Genomic DNA, 19,060 nt, shown 5'->3' on the forward strand with positions numbered 1-19,060 from the left:
AATAAACATGATACAATACTTTTGAATACATAAAATCAAAGGTTTATTTATTCAGACAACTAATCATTAAGGAAAATGTGCTCAGTATAAACTGCATGTAAACCAGTACGTTTCATTTGATCAGATTCCAATAAATGTAACATTTTAGATTCTACTCTTGTAATAAAAGTACATGGAAAATTTATATGTAATTAAATTAGTTAACATTAGTAGAGTGTAGGGGTGTTCCTGGTGATTCATTTACTGGGCATTTACACAAGAGAAACAAACATTAGAATACTCGTCTACCAGTAACATGTTCCATGGTAACATTTTACTTTACATTTTTCAGTAACGCAGTGATGTAACACGTTACGGTATTAAAATCAGTAATTATATTCCCTCATAAGTTCTTCTGTCATCTGCTTGACGGGTGGATAGAAAAAAAAGCACAAAAAAATATAAAATTTCTCCCTGTTGGAACGTTCTAAGTTTTTTGAAGTGCATTTTCTAAACATCAAGATGCCAGTGGACGCCCGTTGGGCTTCATGACAAACCCTCTGTAATCAAAAGGTGATGGCACGGGGCCTATGTCCGTCTTTTATATAGTCTGTGAGCAGACTTCACCATGTTGGTGTTGCTGTGGGTTTGATATATTCCTCTCTGAACGAGGCACAGTCATTGCAGATTTAAGGATGTAGTCTCCAAAACAATAAGTCTTGTAGTTTAACATAATAAATTGGATTTCACGACCACACCTCGATACACACCCCTTTGGATCTCAGTCTATATATGACCCCCCGCTCCGCCCCACTCTCCGGCACTACAAACTGTTCTCTTTTTTGTGCCCCACCCTCCCTCCATTTTTCACTTCATTCACTTCTCATTAGTACACGTGGCTCTGCCCAGCCCGGGAGCCGCCCCCTCTGAGGCCTTCCATAAACAGCAGCCTCAGTTCATTCTCAATCCATCTGCCATTATCTACCAGAAATGCTATCAAACCTGAAATGAGGATGTGGTTCCAGCTGGTGAATTACAAATTACATCACTGGTCAGAGAGCTCTCTCGTTCAGTTAACCTGAAATTTATTAATTTAAGTTGTGAGTTTTACAGTTTCGTTGGTTATTTGTGAAGTTATGAAAATGCTAAATCAGTGATTTCAGATAGCGGTTGACAGTGTTGGTCAAGTTACTTGAAAAAAGTAATTAGTTACTAATTACTGATTACTTCTCCAAGAAAGTAATCCTGTTATTTTACTGATTACTTATTTTCAAAAGTAATTAGTTACTTTAGTTACTTTTAAAAACTTTTTATTAGTTTGAATCTTTTAACTTTATGCACATTGCATCAAGAAAAATTTAAATTATATGCAACAGTCTTTGACTGGAAGAAATTTGTTTAACATTTAAACCTATTTTCTGCATATTCCAGCATATAAAATAAAATAATGTTTTGTGTTTACACTCTTTCAAATAGATGCAAGTAAAACACAGCAAAAAATAAATAAAATCAAAGATTCAGCGGCACTAAGTCCAGTTGCTCTTAAGTCTATTGTGATCCTGTTTTGCAGGAGTGGGGCGGGTGGAGGTGCCACAGCGGTCATGTCAGTGGGAGGATCCAGGGGTTTCTCTGTGAATGTCACATTCCCGTGGCAGCGTGCTCGGTGCTTGCTCAGATTTGAAGTTTAATTTTTCGGTGTAGAAAGAAGTTTTCTTCTCACACAGAGTGTACAGCGGACACTAATGTTTTTGTCACTTTTTACGGAATCAAACTCAGTAATGTCAGTACGTCCACGCTTTAAACGCTGCATGGTCATACTCTCTCCCCCACTGTTGATCTGCACACGTCTGTTGCAGCCACGGACGTCGCACGCTCGTACATCATTGTCATGAGACACTCTCGCAAACAAAAATCACGGTTTAGTAACGCAGCGTGCTTACGGGAAAGGAACAGTAATCTAATTACTTTTTGTGCAATAGTAATCCCTTACTTTACTTGTTACTTGAAAAAGTAATCAGATTACAGTAACACATTACTGCCCATCTCTGGCGATTGATTACCACATCTGTACAGCAGCATGGATTCGATTCACTCTGGTCTTATTCGTGCTCTGCAGAGTCTGTTTGATCGGTACTGTAAAGAAAAGGAACATCTGTTAGGTAACGATCCACTGCTTCAGTTTTGTGACCACTCATTAAACACTAAGTAACCAGAGTACACTGTAATCAGCCACATTTAAGCTACTGACAGGCAGGCAAAAATGTTATTCATCTCTTTGAAATCCAATGCTCAGCCGGGAAACCAACAGTTCTGGCATTGGTACGTGCCATTACTGAGGAGGAAGTATCCGTCTAACCCTGTGGCCTTCCTCAGCAGCGTGTTTTAAGAGACAAAGGTGCTGATCTGGTTTCCAAATTTACCATGTCCCAAAGAACAAGCTCTGGTGCTAACGTAACTGATCACTGTATATTCTTAGCAGTGAGCTCAACTGTACACATAAACATTTTAGTGCACACAGACTGTGTGAGCATTGTGCCATTAATCAGCATCAAATTCCATCTTCTTTTATGTTTGGCTACGTGTTTACATTCCCTGGAAAGATCTGTTTTTATAAAGGAGCTTCCTGCATAGGGCAGCATATACTAAACCACACCAAAGAAAACACTGTTAAAAGGAAGAGGCTAAAGGACTCATGATGCACAAAACACACAGAGAGAAGGTGCAGAAAAAACCCCAACTCAACCCCAACAGTAGGGTTAACCATTGCTTACCCAGGTCACCAGCCATATATCTGCAGGTTTGAATCAGATTGGTTAAATTGTTGCCGGAACAGGTGAAAAAATGATGAATGGACAGAAAGTGATTCTTTAAATTATTAATATTAGATTAGACGAAGTCACAGTTTAGTTGGTTAAGAGATTTAACTAAATTCTGTCTGAAAGTTACACTTATTACAAACATTAAGAGGTTAAAAAAGACCTAAAAGAACAGTAGTTGTACGTCAGGGTGAAGGGCTTCGTTAGGATTCAAACCCTGAGGTCCGACAGTGTTTCACAGACTTATCAGAGCTCTGTGAGGAGTCAGTCCACTCCTCACCACCTGCTGCTGTTCTCTGTGAGCTCTACATGATGACAGAATGAAACAGTCTCTGGGTAACATAAATGCTGTAAAACATTAGCATTACTCAAACATGGAAAAGACCAAGTGCGTGTGACCTTTATTGTAGGCAGGCAGGTGCGGCTTTTTAGTTTACAGAAAAGAACATCTCAGTGGGGAAAATGTCACAGGACAATTCTCAGCTTAAAAGCTTTACTACACTGAGTGAAGGAAAGGTTAACATTGGACGAGGTTCATAGCAGTTTGGCACCTGGCTGTAGTTACAAATTCACCGTCGCAACAAATATCAATTGGTTTGGTTGAACTGGTGTTGTGAGGATTGGCTGAAGAGTTCCCTCAGTTTGTTAGAACCAGAAGTCAATAGAACATCAGATTAGAGCCTGCATGAGTGCTGCTGAGTTCAAAGAGTGGACACATGTCAACATCAGCTGCCGGGAGGAGACTGTGTGTATGAGGACTCCAGGGATTGAAAATCATTACTGAAGATGAATATTAACATAAAGAGAACTGCTCACAACCGGCTAACACAAAAGAAAAAAGTCCAATCAAGTGTGAAGTAACAGATGACAGTGGTGCAAATTCTTTTTCTTTTGATGTAATTTAGTGTGCATTATGTAAAATACAAAAGTGAGAGTTTATTTGAAAGTGAACTGCATCTTTGTCAGGGTTTGCTTTTAGATCTCCAGCTCATGTTTTATTATCAAGAAGAAACTGAGCCACTTGCTGCTGCTTTAATGACAAGGCCTATGAATTGGTACACACGGGACAATCAGACGAGCGCCATCACTGCACCAGCTAGAAAAAACAACTTGACGGTGAAGCGTTTCATTGATATGCATAAAGAGCTCGGATAGCGTTTTATCCTTTCTTCCCCTGCTTGTCTTGTTAGATGTGACAAGAAGTAAGGAAGAGGGAGAGTAGAGTAGCAGTGTGCATACATGTGTGTGTATGTGTGTGATAGCCTGATGTGCTGCAGGTCCGTCCCGGCTGACACCCACCCAGCTTCCTTGGGAGCCAATTAGTCATCGCTGGGCTCGGCTTTGACGACCGCAGAACCGCAGCAGATTCATTTATACACAACTTGTTCTCTCTGCGGCTAATGAAGGTGCTAGAAAGAGAGGAAGGGAGGATAGAGAGGAGAAGGGAAGAGGAGCAGACGATATATATTACAGTCAGATGTGTGGGGTCATTATCACAAAAGAAATCTTTAAAAAACTGACATGGTAGAATGAGAGGAGGCTGCACGATGAAGGAACGTGAAGTCTTTTCAGCTATCTGGAGAATTTAACTTGAAAAATAGATGCTGTCAGCTCTGTTTTGTAGTCCTAGATACAAATCTGCTCCCTTGATGTTGCAGCAAATGGTTTTGGATCAAGCTTGAGTGTGCAGGAATGCATTTGACAGCTAAACTAAGGCACTTCTGTGTAATCCTTGCCTTTGTTTCTATCTTTTTGTACTCTCACATACATGCTCACCTCTGTCGCCGCAAGTCCTTTACGTGTAAACAAAAGGAAATTGTTTTGTTTACCTCCTACTTTTGCCTCGTTATGTCAGTTCTGGCTGATGACTGATACTCGGTGCCCCTCCCTTTTTATTTACCTTCAGCAGCTTTCAGCAGCTGCCAGGTTCTGTTTGCTTGATCATGTATTGTTGACACATGGAGAGATGAGGCACACAGGCTCTGACTTTAAATATATCTCCCCACCCTGGAAGTTTAAAGAACATGCGAATGCTGTATTAGCTGAGTCAGAGACTGTGTTTGTATTTGGCCGTATGGTTCTGTTCTGGGACCTGCTTTGCAAAGCCAGCATAGAACACAGCAGACATAGATTAAGTTAGAAGTAGAATTAATGGAGGAAATGGTGTGGATGTGGGTTGCAAAGAGGCTTGCACTGAAATCCACTGGCTTGGATGTGGCTTTCCAAAATTAAAGCTACACTTTATTATTTTATTTTCATCCTAATGAAATGATTAAAGTATAGAGAGGTTAAATAATAGGAGCCACTGAGAGACAACCTTTAAGTATCCTTTGTGTAAAAACAGCTGCTTTAAGTGAAATTAAACTCAAAAAGAGCAACTAAAAGCGTCAAATCTTCAATTATTACAGGAAATATAGAAATTAAAATTTCAGTCTGGACCATTTTACTCCAAAGAAAATTGATATTTCCATCTGCAGTAATTTATATTTGTCAGCATGGCCAAGTTCTAGTGAGCAACAGATATGAAAGGATGAAAAGGAGGATCTGTGTTGCAGGTGGGTTGCAAAGGAGATTGCAGATTTCTTTTTTCTATAGTTTTATTACTGCTTAAATTTATTTTAATTTGATTACTAAGACGCATTTAATCTTTTTGCTGTGCTGGCTTTTGTAAAGTGCTATGGTCATTTGATGTATATTAAATCCATAAAATGGGAATGTGGCGAGCACTTAGTTGCACATATGTAAGGTTATAACATGTCAGGGAGCATTTGCTTCAGCTGAGGGCATCATCAGTAAATTCATGCATTCATTCAAGCTGCATTAGTTATAATGCAGTTTGGAGGCCATGCTTCTAATGTGTGAACCACCGCCATGTTCAGTACTTTTTGGTGAGCATGAGGTTACACACCAAGAAGGAATGACAACAGGTCTGCTGCTGATACTCTGCATCTCTACACATTTCAGGTGTCAGAACAGTATCCCTTCCAATCATGTGCATTCAACGGTTGGCGATGTTTGCTTAACTGCGTGCAGGAGAATGTGGATGCAGCATCTGTTTCTGTTCTCATTTCGGTCTGAGCTGTTGCAAGCGAGCGGGTGATTGTGCCTTCAGCCTAGAGAGAACAACCGAATGTAGATGAAACAATAAGAGGAAAAGTGAAGATGGATGAGAGGGGAGCTTGGGAGGCTGGAGGGGAAAATAAAGGGAGCTCAGACAGCAAAAAGGGATACGAGAAAGAAAAGATTTAGCTCTTTTTGCAGCAACTAGAATGTGTTGCTGAAGGGGAAAAGAGAGAAAGTGATACCACACAGCACTGTGTTTCTGCATGCAGGGCTGAGGCGAGCTGCTAGCCCCCTGTGAGTCTTGCTAAAAATAAACGTGGGAGGAGAGGAATCCTCCTGTCTATCTGTGTGCATCTTTCTCTCCTTTGTCTCTTCTTCCTTCTCTCCTCATTCCCTCCCGTTGCAGGTGTGTGGATGCACATAACTGTGCTGTTTAGTGTTTGTTTTGACCATTTCTACAGCTTAATTAATCCAATAAAAAGGCAGATGTTAAATTAGCCAGTCAAAACACTGCTTCTTTTTCAATCCAGCAGGTTCTCTGCAGAAACTAGAAATTATTCTAATAATAATCATTGCTGCAGTTAAACAGGGGAGGATCCAGTCAGTGTCCTGAGCTGCTGACGGACAGATATCTCTGTTTACTTTAAATGAAACCATCACAGACTGACTCTGTGCTTACAGCAGTTACAGGCACTCAAATGATTATTTCTGATGTGGAGATGAATGTGAACAGTGCAGTAAAAGATTTTCTCTTTTCTCTTTAGTGGTTTCTATCATGCGCCACAGTGCTTCAGCTTTTGGATTTGCTGTAAGTCCAGAGTAAACACTCTACTTCATTAAAAGTAGAAATTGTAGTGATAGAATTACCAATTCCAATGTTTACACTTTGCAGTTTGATGCTACGCTGGATGTGTTGTCATCTGTGATTGTATTGTGGCGATACAGCAACGCCGCAGCTGTCCACTCAGCGCACCGCGAGTACATGTAAGTATGATCACCTTTCACCCCGATCCACTCTGACCCAGGCAAAAATCCCCTTTATTTATGATGCTGTGCATAAGCCACAGACGGTATAAAACATGGACGTAGCTTCTGGGTCAGAAAAATGAAGCCAGTGTGTCTTAAATGTGCAATCTGAAGTCCAGCATGTGGCTACAGGTGTTGTTGCAAAAATGGTCTCTGCCCCCTCGGATCACCAACCACAATCAAAACAGAACTTCAGAGAGCAAATGGACGACATCACGGTAGCTACATCAGTCGTTTGTACTGTCTGTGGCATACACAGTACTTCTGAAATCTAACTTCCTCCATCAAAAAAAGCATACATATCCCAGGCAGAAAACTTCCCCCAGCCTGAGATTTTAATGCTTTTTTTGCTGGAGGAAATTAGATCAATTACGTTTTCAGTAGTTTTTATTACTGACATGTGCTTTATCAGTCTCCTTAACAACGCTAACATTTGTTTGTGACCGAGGAATCATCTGCCATGCTGCTCCTCGTACATTTTTCCTTCACCACCAGATTTATTTGTAGCGAATGGTCTGAAGCAGTCAGAAGGTCTTAGCAGAATCATTTTCAGATACTCAGTCTGAACAACTGTTGATGCAATAACCAGTAATTCACTGTAAAGTGCTGAACTGTAGAAATATCAGACTGGCTGCACAAGTAAAGTTGTTTTGACCAGAAATAATTAATCTTATTTTTATATACTTAGCTTGGGTACTTCCAGATTTTAGAGCAGAACAGAAACAACATGAATTCATGTATACTTAAAATTAAAGTTCAAACCCAAATACAGCTTTGACAGCTTTGCTTCTATATCGTTTTCTTTACCCCTCAGGCATCAAAAGGCTGATGAAGTATTGTCGCCACTCAAGTTTGTGAATGTGATAACTGGAGAACAAAGAGACGTGGGAGTTTCAAATTGACACCGCAGGTTCATCTACTAAAAATCTTGGATGAGCTTGAATTTCCGTGATCTTAAGGTCAGAGGTCCTGTGAATGCGATAGCTCCAAGGAACCCACCTGGGGTTTTCAAATTGATACCATAGGTGTATCTACACTGCAGAAGCCTCGGTATGGTCTCATATATACATCGACCAATAAGACAAAAGAAATCCAGCAACGTGATGAAATTTATTTCAGTGTGTCTACAATGGCCTGTGTGAGCAAGGGGAGAGAGCGTGTGGTCTGCTCTGTCCCGCAGAGAAGTGTGTCAGACAGCATGCCTCTTCAGCTCCGTCAGGCTCGGCCCAGTGGGACCGATCACAGACGAGCGCCTCACATCTTATCTCTACCTGGCTGAGAATAGAGTGTGTGTGTGAAGAGGCTGCCCTTTCAGAGCCTGTTGAATGGTCAGAGTGCTGGCAGCCAGCAGGAGACTGAAAGAGAGAGAAGGAGAAGAGCCAGTCATCACTTTACTTCTGCTCTCCTCTGTGAAAGATCAGACACTGAAATAGTTGAACAGTGTTGCACCAGTTCATCCAGCATAGGATGGACTGCAAGCAAAACAAAGAAAGTAAAATCTTTAGCTTTGTCCGTACTGGTGTGTGTGTTCACTCCCCGTTTACACGCACACCCACACTTAACAGTGGAGTTGTGTCACGGTCTCACAGGAGTTGCTAATTGCAGTAGAGACGACAGATGAGCTCATATCCTCTGGAGACCAGACACTGAAGTACATGGAAAAAGATTCAACAGCAAAGCATCTGCTTTAACATGAAAGCCACGAGGAAGCTAATAAAATGATAAATAATAAAATTGTTATAATGTAATAATTTTATATTCTAGTTGTTGTGTCAGTGAGTTCTCAGACCACACCCATCGTTGAAAATATTAGATATTTACACATTAAATAAAAATACTTCATAGGAGAAGATATAAATGTGTTGTGAATTGAAAAGAAATTAGGACATGAATCTAAAATGTGTTATCCAATGGTCTCTTAGCTCTCCTTTGTCCCGTGTGCATCCATTTACATGATAAATGGAAACAGAAATGGCGTCTTCCTTAATCCCCAGATTCTGAGCGTATCATAGCTAACCAAGCTTTGTGTTGCTCTTTAACTAACAGCTGTTTTTGCTATCCATACAAACTGCTTGTGTGTGTGCATATTAGTTAATGAAAATATGTTGGGGTAATGAGTGATTTTCAGCTCTTGGATACACTTTTAACTTAAAGAGCTATGTTAGCTATGTCCATTTGTACCCTTTATGCTAAGCTAAGCTAACTAGCTCCTAGCTAGCGACATTGCTCTCCTCCTCGAACTCTCAGCCAAAAAAGCTGTACAGTTTGCTAAACACCAACACACAATTTTCAGTATTCACCAAAGTTGTTTGCAGATAAAATTTTAAAATTTTATGGTTGAGGGTTTAGTGAGTTTATCAGAAAGAACTGCTAAATTTACCAGACAGACAACATAAAATGATCAGAGTAACAGGAAGTGTGCGACTAAAGACCTGTCTGATTAATTCCAACTGTATTTTTAATATAAGTATTTGACAGCTTGCTAAACCATCACGTTAAAACATCTACACAAATCCACTTGAAAGTGGTCATTTCAGCACTGCTAAATGGAGAATCTGGACAAAGTTGAGGAGCTGCTCGGCCAGTAATTGGCTTCGCTGAGAAGACAGCTTCCTCCTGATCACACGCACACTCACACAGTCTCTGACAGCTATACACAAACACACCCACACACACACACAGACATGTTTCTGCAGACATACTCTGAAACAGAAATATGAGAATCATCCGAGAGCAACAAAATCTAAATATAAAGCTATTTTCTGTTGCTGTCTTATACACAGCCACCACAGCGTGTTTGATTTGGGAGTTTTGTACACTGATTGGCCTTCTTGACACAACCCCAACAGGGATTTGTGGCTCTGGCTGGAATTAAACCTGTGACCGCTTGCTTGCCACTATAGTACTTTTACAGATGCATAAAATATGGATTCATGTATTTACACCTTAACTGTAGCCTGGCGTCTTCCTCCTGCTGCAGTGTTTGTTTGTTAGATAGCTAGCGGCTTTGAGCAGACTGAGTGAGAGGGCTACTGATGCACAACGAGAGGCTCTGTGTTCTTTTTCTTAATTTTTTGATCTGTCTGGGAATGATAGAGAAGATGCGGTTGAACAGCAATGCCCAAGTACAGAGTGGTTGCCAAGGTAACAAGCTTTAGGTGTCAAAGTAAGACAAATTGGGGACTTTTGTTACTAATAAGTGATCCACATCTGTGCATTAAAACAGAAGCTGCATGCAGCCGAACGCTTTGCTGGTCTTTTTGCTGTTCGGTTGTTCTGCTGTGGAGTAAACAGCAGCTCGGATGGTGTCATTTTCCATCCACAGTTTGCAGGAAGCGATAGAGGGCTGTAGTGGTGGATACGGCGCTCCCTTGTGTGTCTGCGTGTGTTCGTGCACCCTGCTGCTGACTTCCCAGAGTGATGTTGGGCGTTGCCTTGGTTACCTCATCCGGTCAAAACCCAGGACGCCAAGTGTGGCTCAAGAGCAGCCGTCAGATTTGAACACGTACACTTGGGTATTCATCCATGACCAGGACATATGCTCCGATTGGTTTTTGTGTCCCTCTAGACTTTGTTAATTGGGTAAAGGTGCTTAAAGGACATCTGCTGCTTCCAAATGAATCCTCCGGATCACTCTGAATAAATGTTATCTGTCATTCAGGATCGTTTAGGGTAGCAGGAAGCTGTAGCTTTATCTAACACTCTACAGTTATCATAGAAGTTGATGCTTCCATGTTCAAAAAAACATCTACTATTTATAATTGGACTTTAGTTTTAGTCAGGACCAGTATTTGGTAGTATGGCTCTAATCAGGGATACCGTTTGCATACTTGGAATGCATGCAAAGTCGGGGAGGAGGAGAAGCTGGAAAGGAGAAGCTGAAAGGAGAAGCTGAAGGGAGAAGCTGAAAGGAGAAGCTGAAAGGAGAAGCTGTGGTGGAGGTCAGTTGCAAAGTGGCTTGCAGATAAGCAGCTAAGAGCAGGTTAAAGCAGCTTAAAAAGTGCGCCCTGTATCAGGTAGTTTGTCTTTGTTGCCAGCCTGAACTTGTGCTATGAGAGATCTCAGCTAATGCTGATGTCATTAAGATTGTCATTAATTAAAGTAAGAGAAACGTTTTTGCCTTTTTACAGCAGTTCAGAGATTTTATCCAAAGATGTCCGTGCCACCAGCGGCCATAATCTGAGGCGTTATATTTGTTATCTGATAAACCAGATATCTCAGAATATCTTAAGAGAATTTGATCAAATTTAGTGCAAATGTTTCCAAGTTACATGAAAATGGATGTACCGTGTAAAATTGTAAAATCACTTTTCTCCCTCTGATTTACAGAAACTCCAGCTAGAAATGTCTTTAGATGAGATCAGTCCAGCCATTATTTCCCACTTATCCAGTTCAGGGTTGCAGGCGTTTTGAATCCTGAGCTGTTACGGAGTTAGAGGCAAGGCCAACCCAGAGAGCCCTCCTGGCTCACACTCACACCTGTGGACAGTTTAGAGTCACTAATTAATATGCCTGTCTTTGACTGTAGAGGGGAGCCCACATGCACCCAGGAACAACACGCAAACTACACACAAAGGCCTCAGACTACAGCTCTTTAGATGAGATGTTACATTCTGGGTTTTTTGGCAAGTCAAAATTGTAAGCCAGTCATCAATTGGAGGTCTCCTGGAAAAATTTGAATTTAAAACCTCATTGTTTGTGAAATCCTGGCTCGAACCCTGCAGCCGTGCAGCACCACTTTTATTGTTTAGGTTGGCTGTCGCATCAGGATCTGCTCAGAAAGAAAGAATGAAGAAGCTAAAAACACTGTTTGTTGGTTACTGATCGCCTGCTGTCTTCTTTCCTTTCCTCTGCAGAGCTTGTGTTATCCTGGGTGTGGTTTTCATCCTGTCCTCCTTATGCATTATGGGTAAAGCCATCCACGATCTGGCCACCAAACTGCTACCAGAAGTGGTAAGAATTCGTCCATCACACTGTTCTGGGTTTGTTTTTAGACAGATTTGTGAGGATTATAATCTGACTGTAAAAAGAGACAAATACTGCAGAGCACCATGCTTTAATTGTTACACTTACTGCACAAAAAGCAGTGGATAAGATGGGATAATAGTAGATTAGAGTTTACTACCACATGCTTATTTTCCTACATGGCAGGCAGGAAATGGCTCTGGCTGAGATGCAGGGGTCAAAACTGGATTCAGACAGAAGATGGACGAGAGCTTTGGATTAAGCGGCTTCCATATGGGATGCATAATGTTATCCATTTAACATTCAGGGGAAACCCCCTAAACATACTAACATACTGCACACCATGGCAGCTGTATTACCCACAGCCAAGTTCATCTCCCTGAACTCAGGCTGCCAAAGGTTTAGTGTGTAATCAGATTTTTCAGTGGAATTTGCAGTTATTTTTAAAGCTTTGACAGATAGTAACCACTGCTGTGTCCGGCCAGGACCAGGGCTCTGCTGTCCCTGGTGTAATACAGACAGCGAGCCAGAGACGGGGATTTCATTTAGAAGCTAAAAAAAGCCCTGCTGACTTTGCTCCCATATCTAATAATATCTTTACAAATAACATGCAGGATGTTTATTTGCATGGAGCCGTGTGTAGCATGGCTGAGTCTGACTCTGTCTTTGAGCAGTGGATCTGATTGGATGCATACTTTCATCTTTGGTTGGTAGCTCAGGATGATGAGACCAAGACACAGAGGAGGGTGTTATGAACACAGAGATGCTATTGAAGATGAAATGTTAGGGACTCAAAAATCGATTAAGATCGTTTGGTTTTAAATATTTTCTTTTCTTCGGTGTTGCAGTAGATGCTGTGTGGTCATGTAGATGATGCAGTCGGACAGCGTGTGTTGCAAAGTCTACAGCTCTGATTTGTGATTGTCTTTAATTTCCAATCATCAGGTTAAAAATAGGCTTACCTTTTTAATTTATTACTTTCCTGTTACTCTATATCACCTGTGCAATTGCAAGGTAACAATGTAACAAATACCTGTTCTAATGAAAGGAGGAGGAGAAGTTTTCTCTTTTATGTCCTTTCAGCACCTTTTACACACGAATGTTGTGATGACAGATTCTAATGTAGGAATTGTAAAATGCTGCTAAAGTAGTTATGTGTATTTTGGCAAACATTAAATAATTTATGTAGGTGATAGTGAATGTTAAAAAACTATATTTCACTGCAAACTGTGTTTATCTGAAGTGAGATCATTTTTATGGTTAAAATATTCAAGACTAATGTGACTCTAAATGTGCACTTTTGCTAGTGACTTTACTTTATTCTCACAAAAATATTTCAGAATCAGAATTAGTTTCCCCCCCTGTTATTACTGTCTGTAAGTGCGTGTGAGAGAGAGAGAGAGAAAAAGTGTGAGTAAAACAAGTGTAATAGCAACGCTCACAAACCTCACATGTGAAGACTCACAAGCTTTCACACTTCTGCAAATAGTGTTTTCACCTAGTTGCCAGTCAGTATCATCCATCAGCTGCTGTTTATTATTTTTCCTGCCTAAGTCATATTCATTCAGCTTCGTCTGTGGTGGACGCAGCAGTAACGCATGGCTGGTATGAGATAAATAAGAAATATTAAAAGTAGAAGAGATTAAGAATAAAATTATGGACACGAGTTTAATCGATCCTCTTAAATTCTGAATTAATAAATGTATAAGGATCTAATTATCAGTGTAATGCTGTTTGTAGCCACTTCATTAGGTACACTTGTTGATCTGCTCATTAACACAAATATCTATTTAGATAATCATATGGCAACAACTCAGTGCATTTAGACATGTAGTCATGGTTAAGATGACCTGCTGAAGATCAAAGTATGAGAATGGGGATGAAAGATGATTTAGTTGACTTTGAAAGTGGGATTGCTGTTGGAGCAGATAGATCTACTGGGATTTTCCCGCGCAGCCACCCGAAGGTTTAAAGACAACAGTGTGAAAAAGAGAAAATATCCATTGAGCAGCAGCTCTCTGGGTGAAAAGGCCTCGCTGACAGACTGCTTTAAGCTGCCAGGAAGGCAACAGTAACTAAAAAAACAAGAAAAAAGAAGCTCTTGTTACAACCAAGGTATGAAGAAGAGCATCTCTGAATGCACAGCATGTGGAACGTTGAAGCAGATGGACGAGCAGCTGACGAGCCGCGTACCGCTCCTGTCAGCTAAGACCAGGAAACTGAGGCTAAAGTTCAGACAGTAGGACCGAAATGTTGCCTGATCTGATGTGTCTCGATTTCTACTGCAACATTTGAATGGGAGTTTTATTAATGGTTCAGACTTCTGGTGGTGGTGTAGAGTTGTGGGGGATTTTCTTGGCATACATTCAGCCTCTTAGTACAAGCTGAGCATAGTGCTGTTGCTGATCATGTCCATACCTTTATGACCACAGTATATCTTATATAGCACTTTTCTACTCTACTTGAGCACTCAAAGCACTTTACAGTATACCCACGTTCTTATGGCTGCTTCCAGCAGGTGCACGTGTCGTTACAAAGCTCAGATCGTCTCAAACTGGTTTCGTGAACATGACACTGGTCTCACTGTACTCAGCCAGTCTCCACAGTCAGCAGATTTCAATCCATCAACAAAATGAAACATTTTTTCTTTATTGAATCTGTCACGAGGAATTTGTGCATATCTGACAGCAAAAGGTCCAATCTGGTACAAGTAAGATGTACCTAATAAAGTGGTCAGTGAGCGTATATGTGTGTATATGATGTTAACATAAATGCAGGTTGCCTGTCGTGGTGACATCTTTACCAGCTTACTCACTAACTCCTCTGTGTGCTCCTCACATTGTTGTTCCACATGTGAAGCTAACCGAGCTGGATGCTTTTCAATGAGACGAATCACATTGTTGGATCAGCTGCTGAGCAAAAGAAAGACTTTCAGATAATCTCCATAACTGACTCAGTCTGAAAATCCAATTAGTTTTTGAAGCCCTTTACAGCTTTATTGACCCAACTGTGTTTTCCTTCTATTCATGTGTGGCTGCGGCGAGGGAGAGAATGGCCTGTTGTGAGCACTAAAGTGTCGAGTGCCGAGACAGACAGATTGTGTTTTTCTGAGTCGACCCGCTCCTCTGCTGTCGCACACTTGGCTTCTACCAGACTGACTTCTGGTGCATCACAGTTGGAGATCTAAAGTGTGTGCCTCGCAGCCTCCCACCTTGTGCCAGTGTTGAAAAAATAAGATTTATTTTCATTTCCTTCCTCTCTAGAAAATGTTAATAAGGAAAGCAGCTGCTCAGGTACGCCGGGGTTGGACGGAGTGGGAGGCGTGAGGTGTGTGGAGGAGGATGTTTGGTTTGACACCTGACTGTTCCTGCTCTGCAGGTCCTTTGTGCCCAATTAATGTCAGTTAGCATCCAAAAACAAAACCGTTCTCTGCATGACACAGATTCTGTGAAAACCTTTTAACTCCCAGCAGGGCTTTTCATATTGCAAATTAATTCTGACCTCTGACAGCTGAGAGAGTCTTACATCCTTGAGGTTTATGTAATCCTTTGCAAGGCCACAGAAAGATGTTTAAATACAGCATGAAGGCAAACTGCCTTAGTTACGGAGTTAAAAGCAAAAGCAACCAGTGCAGTCAGATTTGGCACCCAATAAAAATCTAATTGTTCATCAGCTGAATATTTTCTGATCCCATTAACACTTTCTATTGTGTTTGTTTTAATCCACACACAAACTTAGTTGTAGTTTTATGACAAGCTACATGCTGACATTGAGCCTCAGAGGTGCAGGCTGGCAGATTTTGCACAGAGATCTATAGTAGTTACACGCAAATGTCAACTGCTGCATTCATATTCTGGGCAGAGGCTTTTCTGTGTGTGTGTGTGTGTGTGTGTGGCTCCCCTTGCCATCGGTCAAAATGCCAGCCTGCAACAGCCATGGGAAAATTGATTATAAGGTCACTGGGGGATTCCCCGTGATAACGGAGTGAGTCACAGCATGCGATCCTTCATTTCAGCTGACTGGAAACAAAACTTTCCAAAATAACTAAAATGATCTACAGTGTGTGCCTCTGTTAGTACATCCACTCTTCTCAGCTCTTGACCACTAGCTACATCTATACCTAAATGTGTGTTTTTTATTGCAGTGATAGATATAATGCACTGTCATAGACTCTATGGAAGTAGCTTCTGGGTCTGAACACTAAACCAATGCACAAGTGTGACGCCTGCTTTTTACATATGTTGCAATAAGAAGTCTGTCTGGACTGAAGTCACTGGGAAAATGACTATGAGATTCTAATAGAAGTCAAAAAGGAGGAAAAAGCAGGAAATGCTTTAAGGAAGTGTTGATTTTGACAACAAATCTTGATTTTAGTCAAAGTCCTAGACTTGTAAATAAAATGTCATTTCATTTTAGTCATCCTTGAGGCATCTAAACATTTTTTAGTCTAGTTTTAGTTGACTAAACGGAAGATTTTCACAGACTAAATCTAAAGTTGATTCAGCTGACTAAAATATAAAATGTAAAAGTTTGTTGCGTTTTTACTGATAAGAGTTGCTCCACATGGTTTTTAATTCAATTCAATGTTATTTATACAGCACAAAATCACAACAACAGTCACCTCAAGGCGCTTTATATTGTAAGGTAGACCCTACAATAATACATACAGAGAAAAACCCAGCAATCATATGTCCCCATATGAGCAAGCACTTTGGCGACAGTGGGAAGGAAAAACTCCCTTTTAACAGGAAGAAACCTCCAGCAGAACCAGGCTCAGGGAGGGGCGGGGCCATCGGTTAGGGTCAGAAGTGTCTTTTCCTTGACATCAAATGTGAAATGTATCCATGTGTCGTTTGCTCCTCTTTTCCTCCCAAACTTTGAGATTTTGTCGAATTTTCATGAGATAAAGGCAGCATGGGAGCTAGTTGTACTGTGTCCTGGGGGCAGATCAAGTGTGCGCATCTGACCTTGCTGCACAAGATTACTTGTGATTGGATCACTTCCAAACTCTTCCCGCCTTTCTACACAACTAACTAAGTTCTGATTGGATCTCGTCTCTCCAAAATGTTTTTATTTAGTTTTTATTCACTGACGAAAATATGGATACATTTAATAGTTTGTAGCTTTTGTCCTCGTGCGTTAGTTTTTGGGGTTTTTTCTTAAATTATTGTCTCGATTTTTGTCGGAAAAAAAAGGTTGTTGTGAGAAAAAAATATGATGAAAATGATGGGTCAGTTAATTTATCACTGCTTTAGGGTGGGCTTAACTTGTGACTTGTGTGGTCAATGCTTTGTAGATAAACAATTTAAATTTTAGTTTCAAACCTGAGTCACAGCATTGACTTGGGTCTATGCAGCATGCTGAGGTTTTCTTTCCATCTCCTCATTGATGTGTGCGAGCTTGCCAAAGTAGCTTTTCATGGCTCCGAGGCCATAGTACAATATTAATGTTGCTGCAGAGGCTCTGAGTGCTCTGCAGCTCGCTTTCTCTTCTCTAATCCATCTCTCCTCCTCCAGCCGTCCTCTGTGCATTTACATCTCAGGCATGTAGTGATGTGGCCCTCAAAACAGATGTAACAACAAAGTCATGTTTAAATTGTTGAAAACCAAATGGATAGAGCAGGAAGCGAATCTGTGGCTCAACACTAATCAAAAAAAGACTTATCAGGAAGAGCAATTACATAAGAGCTACGGGGAGCAATGGAGAATATTTTTGAACCATTACTGGAGGTAAACAACACTGAGGGGAGGTGGTGGTGATTGTGGGGGTGTCAGGGTTGTCAGTGATAGTATCTGTGCTGTTTTGACAAGGAGGCAGAGCAGCTGGATTCATCAGTTCAGTGTGAAAAAACTTGTTACTGATGTAGTTGTTATTAGACTCACAGTGTTGGTGAGCTTGGGAAATGTGGCGTTGTGCTGAAATGTTGCTTTTCTGAATAACCTGTAGGGTCTGGAAGGTTAAGCTTGCTAAAAGGCAGCTACAGTCCTGAGCTGTGTGCTGCCTTGTGATTGTAGGTGTGATGAAAAGAGACCTTGTCTTTGAATTTGGCTGAAGAGTCTGATAGATAGGGTTTGGTACACAGTGAAGTACTGGTTGTGCCTATAAATAAAGATAATACCCTGCATGAGCTGACTCACTGAGTAGTAAAAGAAACCTCAGCAGTCAAGGCCGTAGACTGTATATAAAAGATGGACATAGCAATTGGTTTCTGACCTTTACATTATAAAGTGTCAACGCTAGACTTTTGCCTGCTACTCCTGTGTGGGTGGGTGGGTAGTTTTTATTGACCTAGAATGTGCTCTAGGAAACCCAGATGGTGGACTCCTAAGTAATCAGCTAATGCTAGCAATGCTAGCAGCTATCTTTGTCTAAAGATGAATTTTAAAAACATTCAACCTTGTACAAGTTGCTGTTTGGAAAAATTTCCTGTTGTGAGAAGATAGTAATCAATGTCTAAAACAAGTCAATGCTGCACTTTTAACGAGGAGATTGAATCCCAGACTTGGTCTGTTGTTTTTGTTTCTCACAGGACAACTTCCTGTTCAGCGTGTCCATTGTCAGCGGTTTGATGTGCATCATATTGGCTGTAATCAAGTTCATGCTCGGCAAAGTACTGACAAGCCGAGCTCTCCTCACTGATGGTAGGTGTGCACGTGCAGAGACATCATAGCTTTTTAGAACTTGTAAACTTTCTCACATTCCTCAGCTTTCCTAGTGATACTATTAAATTGTGACTATCACAATCGTAAAAATCATGGGTTTGTCACTCTGACATGTCTGTCAGCTCCCTTTGGTTTCCTAAAGTTGCCTTATAGTTGATGAGATTACAGGTGCATGGAGCCAGCTCAAACATCTGTCACACTACTGGCTTCTTGGTGACAGCAATGGTGAATATCACATGTGCAGTGACACTCGCAGGTTTCTGAGAGCTGACCTCTGAACCCTCAAAGCCAACTTTGACTGACATTTGCCGTCTCTTTCCAGGATTCAACTCACTGCTGGGGGGGATCATGGGCTTCTCCATCCTCATCAGTGCTGAAGTCTACAAGCACGAGCCCAAGGTGTGGTACCTGGATGGAACAATAGGTGTCCTGATAGGTCTGATCATCCTCGCCTATGGAGTTAGGTAAGTGGCTAGTACTTGGTAAAAGAAATGGCGTACCTTTTATTTGGTGTCATGGAGATAATTGTTGATATTGGAGCAGAACATA

General features: G+C 41.0%; 1 protein-coding gene across 1 annotated transcript in view; it reads left to right on the top strand.

Moving 5' to 3' along the window:
• Positions 1–19,060, top strand: part of LOC100709407 (transmembrane protein 163) — a 29,788-nt gene that overhangs the window by 5,317 nt on the left and 5,411 nt on the right. The window contains exons 3-7 of the mRNA XM_003440917.5: positions 6,623–6,666; positions 6,751–6,842; positions 11,741–11,837; positions 18,379–18,490; positions 18,834–18,975. Of these exons, the coding sequence (XP_003440965.1) occupies positions 6,623–6,666; positions 6,751–6,842; positions 11,741–11,837; positions 18,379–18,490; positions 18,834–18,975 (487 nt within the window). The remainder of the gene's footprint in view (positions 1–6,622; positions 6,667–6,750; positions 6,843–11,740; positions 11,838–18,378; positions 18,491–18,833; positions 18,976–19,060) is intronic.

This window comes from Oreochromis niloticus, linkage group LG23, assembly GCF_001858045.2.
Source record: "Oreochromis niloticus isolate F11D_XX linkage group LG23, O_niloticus_UMD_NMBU, whole genome shotgun sequence".
NCBI lineage: Eukaryota > Metazoa > Chordata > Actinopteri > Cichliformes > Cichlidae > Oreochromis > Oreochromis niloticus.